The 13,726-nt window shown below is 32.1% G+C and overlaps 1 protein-coding gene across 1 annotated transcript; it reads left to right on the plus strand.

Moving 5' to 3' along the window:
• Positions 1 to 3,841: 3,841 nt before the first annotated feature.
• On the plus strand, positions 3,842 to 4,903 carry LOC112280646 (voltage-dependent chloride channel 1, chloroplastic). Its single transcript, XM_024516354.3, has one exon. It carries the CDS (start codon positions 3,842 to 3,844, stop codon positions 4,901 to 4,903), a length of 1,062 nt encoding a protein of 353 aa, XP_024372122.1.
• Positions 4,904 to 13,726: the final 8,823 nt, after the last annotated feature.

The raw sequence follows: 13,726 nt of genomic DNA on the forward strand, positions 1-13,726 counted from the left end.
AATTTTTTCTTATTTAGACCAATAATTTTTTATTTTTTATAAATTGATTCAAGTTATTAAAAAATAAATAAATAAAATAAATAAATAAATCTTAAGAAAAAAGTTAAATAAATGCATTTTTATTTAACAAAATTTTCAAGAATTAGAAAAATTATATATATATGATATAATTTTAAATATGTTGTAAAATATTTATATAACATTTTTTATAAATAACCTATAATTAATTTGTATAGATAAATCTACTGAATTGATAAAATTTTGCATGTTGTATCCAGAAGAATTAATTTTTATACCTTTAGTTTTAAAATAATAATATATGTTTACACCAAAAAAAATTATTTTACCAGGACGACCATTTTAAAAATTCATATTATATATGGCATGGCATAGCAAAGTAGAGGAAAAAATTATATCATTAATTTATTAAAAAATGACAACTCTAGCTTCTTACATTCTTTTCATATATTCATAAACTTGTTAATGTTCACTAAGATAGGCAAGAAAGAATATCTATGGAATACTACTATGGAATACTACTAATACCAACATAGTTTTGCTATTGCCACCACAATCCTATAAAATTTTAAATAGAATTTTAATCAAAATGTTTTTTGTTACCTCCACCACAACCATTTCATCATGGTTTAATATATACATATATTGGAAATATATGTATATTGTTTTATTGGAATAGTAAAAGCTGAAAGAACATGTTAAGTAGGTGGCAAGTTATGGTGGCAATAGCAAATATTGTGAAAGCAGTGGCAATTCCTATATATATATATATATATACATATATACATGTATATTATTTTCAATTTCACTCAGAAACTTTTGCAGTTCTATCCATTAGAAAGTTCATTTTGCACAAAAATCAAAAACTTTAAACATAAAATCAAATATTTGTCACAACCGGAGTGAATCAAGCTTCAGAGACATGGCAAAACGGGTCTCCGGACATATCGAGATCTCGATGTCGGTAACAAATTCCTGCAACCATCTTCAAGTAGACGACTTTCGGAGCAATGATCGGCAGTCTAATGCTTTAATAAGTAAGCCGAGGTTGAGCAATCGATCATGTAGCTCACACTCTGAGGGGGGTTCCAGCCTCTCCAGTCAAAACATTCCTGCTGATGAAGGATCAGCTTGTCTTAGAAGCAACATTTCAAACACTACTGTGGAGAATTTAGTTGTACGAGACATCCAGAATCTTCCTGAATGCCTCGATAGTTCCCATTATAGGTCTTATTTTGATCAGTCAACAATGAGGGCGCCAAGTGGGTTGTGCCTGTTCGACGATAAGGCGGTGCATTGTTGGTTGCACTGATCAGTGGTTTGGACTCCAGCGAAGAGAGAATGTAGTTTGAAATCCACCTTGTGTTGTGCTCTCTCAGTGGATGCTTCCCATGAGACCTAGCTAGAATGCAAAGGACTGAAGGTGCGGTGTGTTTGTTCCATGCCTCGCAGACGTAAAGTGTGACGTGAACGCTGCAACGTCACCTGAGACTGATATCAGGAGATAAATGAATCGTTTTTAATTTGGAAAATGCACCAGTCAGCTGATGTGACGCATTAGTTGCGAATTCGAGATGCTCATGGTCTAAACCTCTCAGATGAGCCTTGGATACTGAACAGATTACAGGTTTAAGTACAGACCTCAGCGGGGATCAGATTCGAAAGATTCTGGGTTTCAGTCGAGGAGGCTTAATCATTGTCACGTTGCAGCACCTCGTGAGTTTAGTACAATTTTGTCACCTAGCTCGATCGGATCAACCTGAATTTACTGGTCTGGTTGATGCCGTGTAAATGAAGATTTAGCCGCAGTCAATATTCGACCACGAATGACGATCACCTACATACGGACATGTGCGTGTGTAGGAGTATTTGTGAGTGTTTGTACAATCTTATCACTGGTAAGCAGTCGCCGTAGAGTGTTAAGAACGGCTTGGTCTCTGCCATGGATCAGAGTAACCAATGTATCGAGCATGACAGGAGGATGTCACGGTTCTGAGTTTCTTGAGAGGCCACACCCAATTAAATACCAATTGACAGCTGGCATCTTCAGAGCAGTAAATCTATTTGATTGATTATGGTCTGAAAGAGGGAAACTGGACCTGAAAGGCCCATCCTTCAACAATTAAAAGATTCCGTTTAAGTATCCATCGATTTCAGGTTCTGATCGGTAACGGGTCCTAACAAGTAGATTCTACAGCCATGCGCTCTGGGACAAAACAAATTCTCCCATGAAGACTATCTCATCTCTTAAGCATGCAGGTTGACGGTTGTTTTCCTGCCCTTGCAGACGATTGGCTAGCGTTGTGAAATCCGTACGGTGTCGTTATGGTTAAGTCTCTCCCTTCTCAAGACCTCTGCCATCCTAGTGCTTTGGCAGATGAAGTCCTCAGCACGTGATGGTCCAAGTCTAATTAAAACAAAAAAGAACATATAATAAAGGCGCCATCGAACGCGTTGTACGGAGCATGGTGGGGCATGGCTTCTGGTGGTTTCTGTTGCCTCAAGCGGCTCAATCCAATCTTAGACCCACTGTTGTAATGTTGACGACATTGTGGACCACCTATTGACTGCCTGGACACGGAGTAGTGAACACTCTTCTTCACAATCGCCAAGTTGATAGCTAGTAACTGCTTCATTACACAATACCCCCGCCGTACACCACCTGCCGCATACTACTTGGACTAGGATTCTTGCTGCAACTTTATCGCCTGGAAATTCTTTGAAAAGTAATGCTACAATTGGGATTGAGTTAGTGCTGTTCAAGCAATTCACATGGTAGGTTCGTCAACTTTTATGGTAGGGGTGTGCTAGGTTTCGAACGAGCTGGTTTGAAAACAAAAGATTCCAGAGATTCTGGTGTTATACGGCTTAAATTTCGTAGTCTGTAGGAATTAATCGGATGCGTTATCTGCGCCCTACACAGGGTTCCTTCATGCTGCTCTTGATCTGTACGTGTAGAACGGAGACCAAGAACCTTCCTTTCCAAGGGTGCTGGAGTGATTTGGAGTGTGGACTAAATCTTCTTCAGTGGTGATTGTAGGAACCCCTTCCTAGCCCTTGACTCACTTTCTCTGATCCTTCTGTTCAGACTGAACAGCACATGAACACCGTGTAGTGACGACTGCAGGGAAGTACGAGAGGCACAGTTATAAGCATGAATGAAACAGCACTTCACTAAACTATCCTTGTATTTGGTTGTGCTGGTGTTTCCTCTTTCTTCATCTGAGGGTTTCATCTAGGCAGCTTAGAGCAGTGAATATTATTAAGAGATTGTAGCTCCACTTGCACTGAAGTTCCTACACATTCACTCAAAAGAAGCTCGGGATTAGTATGAGCAGAACGGTGGTTTTGTCGGAATAGTCGTCTGAGTCGACTAGTTCCTGTGTGACGCCTCTTTGGGAATGAAGACTATACATGTAACTATTGTGAATTTTTATCAGTACTACAACGATTCCTCAGATTCAGTTCCTGGTCTCGGCCGCAAGGTCATTGAAACTGGGTGATAGATTCTTTCCGATCTGAGACTTGTGCGCAGTGCAGTAACTGTTTGTTAGTGTCGAGAGTTCACCTAGTATTGACCATCGACCACTTGCGGATTGGTTTTCTCGGAGGCTCACTCTCAACAATTCATTTCACTTTGGAGTGACAGCCTTTCCAATTTTTTATCGCGTCCGGTATGATTGTGTAATTTTTGTCATTCTGGAACATTGAGCCACATCTCTCCATTCGACAACACTCTGAGACTGTTGGTTGCAGTATCACCCCTAGTTACTTCCTCCAACAAAATTTAATTTAGGGTTAGGTTTTGACGAACTCCAGCAGGATGCATCGAAACAAAGTCTACGGTCATGCAGAATGGGCCAAGCACAAGTCATCTTGGAGACATGGTCGCCACCTCATGAGTATTTTATCTTCAGGAGTGATTTCTGCCGTGGGTCCTCCTGTGTTAGCCTGCACTTTACTCGCTACTTTCGTGACCGTCTTCAACTATTTTGTGAAAGTTGGGCGGTTACCGAATTGGATCCCAATCTTAGAGGTGTCGTCCCTTCCTTTCACTCTGACATCATCAGTGCTATCACTTCTTCTAGTCTTTCGAACAAACTCTTCCTACAACAGGTTTGATGAAGCACGCAAGATCTGGGGATCAAATGTGAACCGAACCAGGGATCTGGCACGACAAGCTCTGTCATGGATCCGGAGCCCGGCAGACGCATACAAGCTATCGTGTCTTCTGCGACACATCAAGGCCTATCCATTCAGCCTGAAAGACCATCTTACGGAAGACTTCATCCTCAAGGACGAGCTCGACCAAATCCTCGAACCACAGGAACTGGAGGCGCTCATGGCTACCAAGCACAGACCGAACTACATCCTGCAGGTTCTCTCGGAGCTCGTCGACAAGTGCAACCTCTCAGAGTGGGAAAAAATGGCAATGGACGAAAACATTACAACATTTCACGACAATGTGGGTGCTTGTGAGCGGATTCTGAAGACACCGATCCCACTAGCATACACGCTAGTCACGTCCAGGTTTCTGATTCTGTGGCATCTAGTTCTACCCTTCGCGCTCTGGGCAACATGCCACTGGCTCACCATACCTGTCACATTTTTGACCGCTACGGCCCTGTTCTACATCGAAGAAGTGGGAGTTCTGATCGAAGAGCCTTTCTGGATTCTGCCACTGTTGTCGATAAGCGACGGCATTGTGGCAGCACTAGACGGATTAGCTGCGGCGCACAAGACGTCCTCGCTGTTGTGGAGACTTCATCAGCCTAATAAAGACCATGTTGTGCAGATCACGTTTGAAACTTCGAGATCTGATGGGTTTCGCAAGAGCCGCGACGTGGGTCACGTTTTGTTAACGAGAATGAACTCCATTGCCTGAGGATTCTTTCAATGTACACTAGAAATACAGAACTAGAAAATCCTCCCATTTTTCTGATTCTGAGACCTCTTGATACCACCAAAGCATTAAATTATCATGCCTTGATATGGTAAGACTCCGCTTCTAGGTTTCGAGTTTTCTCTTCGGCACATTCTGATCTATTCTAATTGTATACATTTGCACAATTCTGCAATGCAAGGCTTCACTTCAAACTGAGCTCATTTGTTCCATTTTTGATCTTGTATAGATGATATTTTTTTTATTTTATTTTTTGTTTTTGATGTTGTTCTTTGAGTAATATTATGCTGAATCATTTACTAGTTTTTGAATTGCTTTCATTTTTTCCCTTTTTTCTTTCACATGATTGCATATGGTAAATAAATGATTGTTTTATTAGATGTATTTTTATTAGATGTATATCTAATATTTCATTGTTTGCAATTTCATTGTCTTCAAGATTTAGGTTGTTTATAGAATTTGTATGGCTATAGAAAAATTAAAAGTTTAATTTAAGTTTTTCATAATGTCAATTTAAAATAAGATGTTTAAATTAAAAGTATATAATGATGTAATGAAATGATATATGGTACAAAGTATCTATTTAATAAGTGTGTAAATTTTAGTGAATAATATACTACAATATCAAATGTTCTATTTCTATAAAATGCATAAAAATTATTGGATTAATTTTAATTTCAATTTTATTATTTAAAAAAATATAATAGTTAGTACATTTATGTAGGATTTGAATACTACCAATATTCTAAATTCTACAACTTAAACAATTCAATAAGCACCAAATGTATTGAAAACCAAAAGCATGTAATTTATCTATCATTTAAATCTTGAGTATAAAATTAAAATACAAAGAAAAAAAAATTAAACATTAAAAATTATTTTTTGGATCATATATCTATAAATAAATAAAAAATAGAAAAAAAATAAAGAGAAGATCATAGAAATGGAAGGTTGCAAAAAAATTGTCATATTGAAGATATAGTTGGAATATTAGAGAGATTGGAATTAATTAATCTTACATTATTTTTGGAATTGATAAGATTTTAGTGGTAGAACACATCTATGGCAGATATAGTAAGAAATCAAATCTTGATAAAATTGATGCTATATCTAGAATGAAGGCTTGTAAAAGTATTATAGAAGCAAGAAGGTTTTTAGAGGCATATATATTTTATTACATTTGGGTGCTTCACTTTGCCTATATCTCAGAGCCGCTATACAAGCTATTGAAGAAGGATAAGAGATTTGTTTGAAAAGAAGAATAAGAGATAGCTAAAGAAAATCTAAAAAATATTTTGAGTTCACCACTTAAACTTAAGCAAGGAAATTATTAATAAATAAGACTAGTGGTTGTAATAGTAGATACAAGTCCCATAGCAATTGGATGGCCTATTGAACAAGATGATATAGAAGGAAGAAGATTTATTATAAGATTTGGAGCCAAAGTTCTTACAAAGAGGCAAAGAACTTATCCGCAAGTTAAAATAGAGCTTTGAGGAGTACTTACCCCTCTAAAAGCTTAGAGAAATTATTTCATTAAGCAAGTATGATTTTGGAAAGAAATTGTATGCCATTACTTGGAATAATAATTAAGTATATTATTCCAAATATTACCATGCTAAGATGGATAGCCTATATAAGAATATTGAACCTTATTTTAATACATATTATTAATAAAGAGAACTTGATAACAGATATATTGTTTAGAATTAGGTATACCTTAGAAAAAGAAATGATGGCACATGAAAGAGGTGAAGATGAAGAAAAGAAGAGCTATAGGAATTTATTTGCTACTAGTAGAATGGATTCTAGTAATGAGATTCAAAATTTCTATAAAGATTTGTATGAATGCAAATTCAAGGATATTGAAATTTATTTGAGAATAATGAAGAAACAAGAAGGATGGATGGATAAAATCTTCAAAGATATTAGACACCAATCCTATATTTATCTGTTTAAAGATGGATTTCTATAGAAGAAGCCAAAAAGAGGTGACAATATTCTATTGAATATAATATGAGACTTTGAAATTAAATTTTAAATTTTAAAAGAATATCATGATATACTTTGGACAAGACACAAAGGAATTTAGGCCACATATACTAAGATGAAAGAAAGATATTGGTAGAAGAGTTTATACAAGGATATAGAAGACTTTATGAGCTTATGTATAGAGTGTTAGTGATAATCTAAATTTAGATATAGAGATGGATTACATCCTACTTATCCACCTTTTATATATTTTTAATTGATAATTGATTTGGTAGCTATGCCATCAAGACTTCAAAGTATAAAATATTTAGTTTTGGCAAGAAAACAACTATTAAATTATATTGAAAGAAAGACTTTGAGAACCAAGACTATAGAAGTATTATACATATTTATATTGAAAGACATCTTCAATAGATATAGTAGCATTGAGAGGATGAGAGCTAATAGAAGAGAATTGGATATTATTGAAGTACGAGAATTTTTTAGAAGATATGGAATTTAGATCAAATTGACTATTTTTTATAATCTTACAGCCAATAGAAAGAATGAGAGGGATTATCCTCCTATTATTTATGCATTGATTAAAGTAAGTAAGAATAAGCCAATTCAATAGCCTAAACTACTTCTATTTGCTTTATCGGCTAATAGAACTACTCTTAATAAAAAAAAAAATTATTAATATCATCTTTTGAAGATAGAAACATTCATGTAAAATAGGTTTCTTCAGTTGGCATTATAGGTTTTTGTCCTAACATTAATTCTATGGACATATAATCAATAACAATATTATTAGAGCTTCAAATTTCACAGTTGAGAAGGTTATGTGAAGACCTACAAATTTTAGCTAAGAGGTTAAAAGAAGCAAGATTAAAAAATAAAGAAAAGTTTGACAAAATTCACAGATTGAGGCCTAAGGCTGTAGAGATTAGAGATTAGATTTTAGTTTATGATAGTAGCTTTGAACATCAGTACAATATTATAAAGAAATTTGCAAAAAATAGTTTGGACTATATATGGTAGTTATAGTCCATGATAATGCCACATATATCTTACGTGAGTTAAATGGAGCTATCATTAGAATTCTAGTAGCAAAGAAGAAGATGAAGGCTTTGAAGAGAAGAGATAGGCGGTTCAAAAAAAAAAAAAAAAAAAAAAAACTTGAAGAATTCTTACTTCAATATTTGGACTAAGAATATGAAGTAGAAGAACCTATGAGTGAGTTAAAGAAATCTCAAGAGGGTGATGAGGAGAAGCTCATAGCACATACCAGAAGATGTGCAAATTTGGAGGAGGTAGATGTTATATTACAATTGCTTATAGTATGTAAAAATTAAATAAAATATATAATATGTTTATAAGTCTTGATGTATATTAAAATGGTTAGTATGTTAATTTAAAAAGAGTTGATGTAAGAAAATTTATTTTAAAATTTACCTATTTTTATTATAATATTTAAATTATATAAGATTTAGATATTTAGTATAAAGATTTAGAGAAGATAGGAGCTCGAAGATGAAGATCCAAACTACTAAGTAGCTTATTTGGAAGGATAAAAGCATGATATAGGCAAATGAAGATAAGGGATGAAGGTCTTCATCTCTATTGGTCAAAGGCCATGCCTAATAGGATTTAAGTAGGCTACTTATGACCATAACAAGGATTTAAGCAACTTCAAAAGAAACATTGAAGAATTAGAAGCAAAGATTATAATATTTGGAATTTGAAATACAATTTGTATGAAAATTTTAAAAAGTTTGGAATTAGAATGAAGTTATAGCCATTTGAAGTTAAGGTATCTTTTAAGACATATTGTTACTCTTTTGAAGATACAAGAAGTTATATGATAGTTTTTAGAAATTAAGAGCTGTGGCTATAAAGGCGATTTGAAGACCTACATTTTTTACAAAAGAATTGTTATATTTGGAGTTTATATGAAGAAAATATAGAGCATTGAAGACAACATATGTAATTCAAAGGGAAGACAATTTTATATATAAACTTAGTACTTTCTTATTTTGAGACTTGATTGAGCAATTAGTGACAATAAGAAGCCCAATGCTTTCTTGAGGCAACTCTCTCTATTCCAATAGTAGATTGATGTAGATCTGAAAATTTTGTGGCTAAATATATATATATATATATATATATATATATATTTGATGTTGTTGCAATAGATTTCCATCTACTTCTTGTTCTTTGGTTTTGAAATAAAAGTATGGTGCTATAGAATTTTTTGCAATATTAATTGATAGTTTGACACCTAAATAGTCAATTTTTATAAAATTTGTATTAGACATGGTATATGCGACCATTGCAATTGAGCCATAGTGTATATTGATAAAATTTGGTTTTTTTTTTCTCTCATATTCTAATTCCTATTTTAGACTTTTTATGGTTTTTATTCAAATTCTAGTTTCTACTGGCATTATTTTTTTTCTCTTTCTTTCATTTTCTACTTGATTCTTTTTCATGGTGGTTTAATTTCTCTTAAAAAATTATTATAGTGATCATCTTTTGATCCTTCTATACTAATGGTGATTGTAGCATATTGCATTGAATTTCTAATAGTTATAGTGGCTAGTTGTGGATGTAATCAAGCAGTTTATCTTTGCTTCTAGTCATTTGTATTTTATACTAAAGTTTTTTTTGGTTGTCTTGGAATCTAGTGGTATAGCATGCTTACAATCCAAAATTCCTTCTTACAATTGTGATGTGAATGTTCTTAGGCTCTAGCAGAGTATTAGTTTATATTTTATAAATCTTATCATTGATATGTGCAACAAAAAAAGAAGGTTTCTAATAAGATATATGTGGTGACTATAAGACATTGAACTTGCTTTTGAATCAAAATTCTTGCCTTTTATTAATCTTATTATAGTAGAATCTCTTCTTAAACCACTCTTGTTATAAATGACGTCCTATTGCTCTTTTATTTTTATTTTTTTATTTAATTTTTTTTCATTGAAGTTTTTCTTCTTGGCCAAAAATGTACTTTTTTTGGTTTTCATATAGTTGCAAAATTCCATGGCTACAATTTGGAGGTTAAGACTATTGGCTCATGCAATTATATAAGCCTTGATTGTACCTCAACCTAGAAAGAGCATCATCACTAGTAGTTTCATCAAAGAACAAATTAGCCTTGGATGTAGTGGAATTCATGTCTCTCATTTGCAATTAGTAGAACCAAGCCATTCATTCTTAGTAATATATTACTTACATAGTTTGGGAGAAGTGCATAAAATCTAATCAAAGTAGATTCTAAATAAGTTGTATTATCTTTCAAAATCATTTTTTGTTATAGCTTTATATATCAATATTGGAGGACAAACAATGAACATCTCATTCAAGCAAGATTCCTTCAAGGAGATCAAATGGCCTTGAGCCATCTAATCTCATTACCTTGTAGCTCAAAGTTATTATTCGATAGAGAAGTGCCATAACATTGGAATTGTCTTACAAGGACTACAATATTAGAAAGATCATGAATTCCTTATTGCAACTAGAGCATATAGAGTTGAAGAAGCAATAATGTATTCAAAGGCCAAATAGAAGATTTGAAATACTTCACAAAAGCCAGGTCACAAACTGTAGAAGAGTACAATGATTCAAGAGCTAAAATTAACATTAAACATCAAATTTAGACGAGACATCAAGATTATATGATTGAATTTGGATTAAATAAAAATATTTTATATTAATTTAAATAAATTGGATTAAATTAGTTCATTTGTGGATGAATTAGAATTTAAATGGAAGAAATCTTATTGATGAGTATTAATTAAAATTAGATAATTTTTTATTTATGGATGAAATTTTATTTAAAGATAAAAAAATTCTTTGGATAAAAATTTAACTTTGAATGATAATCAAAATTAAATAAAAAAATAATTAAAAAAATAAAAACTAAAATAAAAACTACATAAAATTAAAATTAAATCATAAAAAAAAATCTTTAAAGTGTATATAGAATAGAAGTATTTTACATTGTTGTATTATTGTTGTAAATGTGTAAGTGAGAATATTAATTAGTTAAGAGAATTATACGTCATTGATAAGAAGTACAAGCATAATTTAGTTAATCAAATTATAAGTAGCTAATAGTCATAAATTAGGATAATTTGCCTATTAAAGGACTTTATATAATTCACAGTTAAAGAAATATTAGAATAATTGGATACAAGAGTTTTTAGAATATTTAAAAAATTAATTTTTTTTAAATTGGATTAAATATCTAATTAGTAGAAATTTATTTTAATGCACAACAATCTTTATTCTCCTTCTTTGTCAAACTTTAGCACTGAGTGAGGTTTTATATAATGTATTGTATTAAAAAGTATTAGAAAGAGCTTGCGCAAAAGACAAGCTATGCCAAAGGCTAGATGAAGCAATCTCAAAACTCCATGGTCATCCAAGAGATGTTAAATAGTAAGCTTTGCTACCCAATACCACCAACCTCTTGCAGCAATTCAAAGTCTGAAAAACAACGGGGTAGGAATTGAAGGCCAAGTTGAAGTAGCAAAAGTCAGCAAATAAATGCTCAAAAGCATTCTTTAAGATCCATAGAGAAAGATTGGGTACATTTTAGATTAATGAGCTAATGGACAAATTTGAACAGGTGCATAGCAACTCAGATGTATTAGCTTATATTTGCCATAAATTCTATAGTTCTTTATATAAAGATTTACCTACTTCTAAAATCATGATTGAAACAATATAGCAAGTAATGATTGACCTTACAGATTGATTAACTTCCAAAAAAAAGTATGTTTAAGCAAACCGCTTTCTTTAATAGAAATTACAATTGCTATAAAGAAAATGAGGAAAAATAAATCTTCTTGGGTAAATAGAATTATTCTTGAATTTTACATAGCATTCTAGATTATTATAGGTCTAAAATATTTAATTATATTATAAGGGAGCATTCATAAAGGTAGGTTTTTTTTAAGGATAACACAAGGCTTGATTGCTTTAATATACAAAAAAAGTATAAGACATGACTTTACAAATTAGAGAACTATTATTGTCCTTAATATTGAATACAAAATCTATGCAATAATTATACAACTAAGGCTACAACCAATTTTGATGAATATTATTAGTATGGATCAGTTGGCCTTTTTATCTAGTTATTTTTTCTTAGATAACTGGTTATTCCCACATAAAACTATGGCATAGGTGGAAAAATCAAAGCAACTTTTTTTAAACAAAAACTTGACTTTTCAAAAGCATATGACATGGTTGATTGGAAATTTTTCTTTCACATAATAGAGACATTAGGACCTCTAAAATAATTTAATCACATAATTAAGTTATTATTTAATAATACAAAGGCATGTGTGAAGATTAATGGTACACTTTCTAAACCTTTTAAGATTGCAAGAAGGATGAGATAAGATTGTCTACTTATTCCTTATCTATTCCTTATATTAGCAAAAGTTTTCAATATAATGGTCATGAATTAAGTTAGATTAGGACTAATAAAAAGAATACAATTATTTATGAACCAAAGACAACAAATTATGGCTCAATATGCTAATGATACATCTTTGACTCTTAGAAGTGAAGAAAGAAATATAAGACAAGTTATTTATATACTTCAAATATTTTGTATGGGCTTGAGACTCATTTTGAAGTGGAATAAATTAAGTGGCTATTAGAAAAGTGAATACTTATTAGACCACTATGGATAAATGAGCTAGGCATCACATGGACTAATAGAAATAAAGTGAATAAACTATTAAAAGTACTATTTGATCTATCTTTAACATCAAGTAACTATGATTCATTCTTTCATAAAAAAATCAATAAAAAACTAAGCCATTGATGCTCAATATCAATAAATGCCAATAAAAAGGAATAATTATAAATAATATTTTTTATCTATCATCTTCTATTTTATCTCACTTTAGAAAGAAATAAAAAAGAGTGTATCAAGGATCAAATCATCTCCTAGTAATTATCTTGCATGATGAAACAATTCATTGGACTTGCAATAAGGTCACATACCTACACTATTGCTAATCATTTCATAAGGAAGAAATTTACTTTATTAATTTGATAGATGTGATGATGGTATTGTTAGGTAAATGGATTGTGAAAGCTATAGAACCATTGAGTTTTAATTTAAATAGTATGCTAAGATATCATCTTAGTAAATTCTAATCATACTCTAAAGAAAAATGGCAACCAAGCTTTGAAATGTTTACTCTTAAGAAGCATCAAAATACAAAAGAATCAAAAGTAAGGAATAGAATTGGATCAACATGGAAGAACATCCTTCTAGAAGTAATTTTCCTCTTTCTTATATGCCATAAAGAGTGGATGAATTGTAACATCTGCCATGATCAAGAAATCATTAGTATTGGACTTGATATTTCATATAAAAAAAATTAAAATAAATAAAATAAAATAAAAATACATAACCATGGTCTTAAAAAATTTGGAGACATATGGAAAAACAATAATTTTCTTTCTTTCATGGAGGTTAAAACTTGCTTTGGGCTTGAGCAAAAAAAGAAGGTGCATGGACAACCATTGCCAATTGGATATTCTAATAAAAACACAACTCATCTCTAATCCAACACAAGAGTTGCATGAGAGTGAATGGATAGGTGCTTTAGTAAATGAAGCCTCCTAGACCTCTTGGTGGTTTGACAAACCAATGATACATACCAAGCAAACCTTTGAGCAATGAAATTTTGAATTCCTTCATGTATGTGCATTTACAAACCAAGTAGGAGAACTCTCATATTGTACAAACTTCATCATTAGGAAAGACTTGTACTAAGAATTTGTAGACAGAAAGAAAGAAAG

The sequence above is a fragment of the Physcomitrium patens genome, chromosome 1, assembly GCF_059467195.1.
Source record: "Physcomitrium patens ecotype Gransden chromosome 1, ASM5946719v1, whole genome shotgun sequence".
Taxonomy (NCBI): Eukaryota; Viridiplantae; Streptophyta; class Bryopsida; order Funariales; family Funariaceae; genus Physcomitrium; species Physcomitrium patens.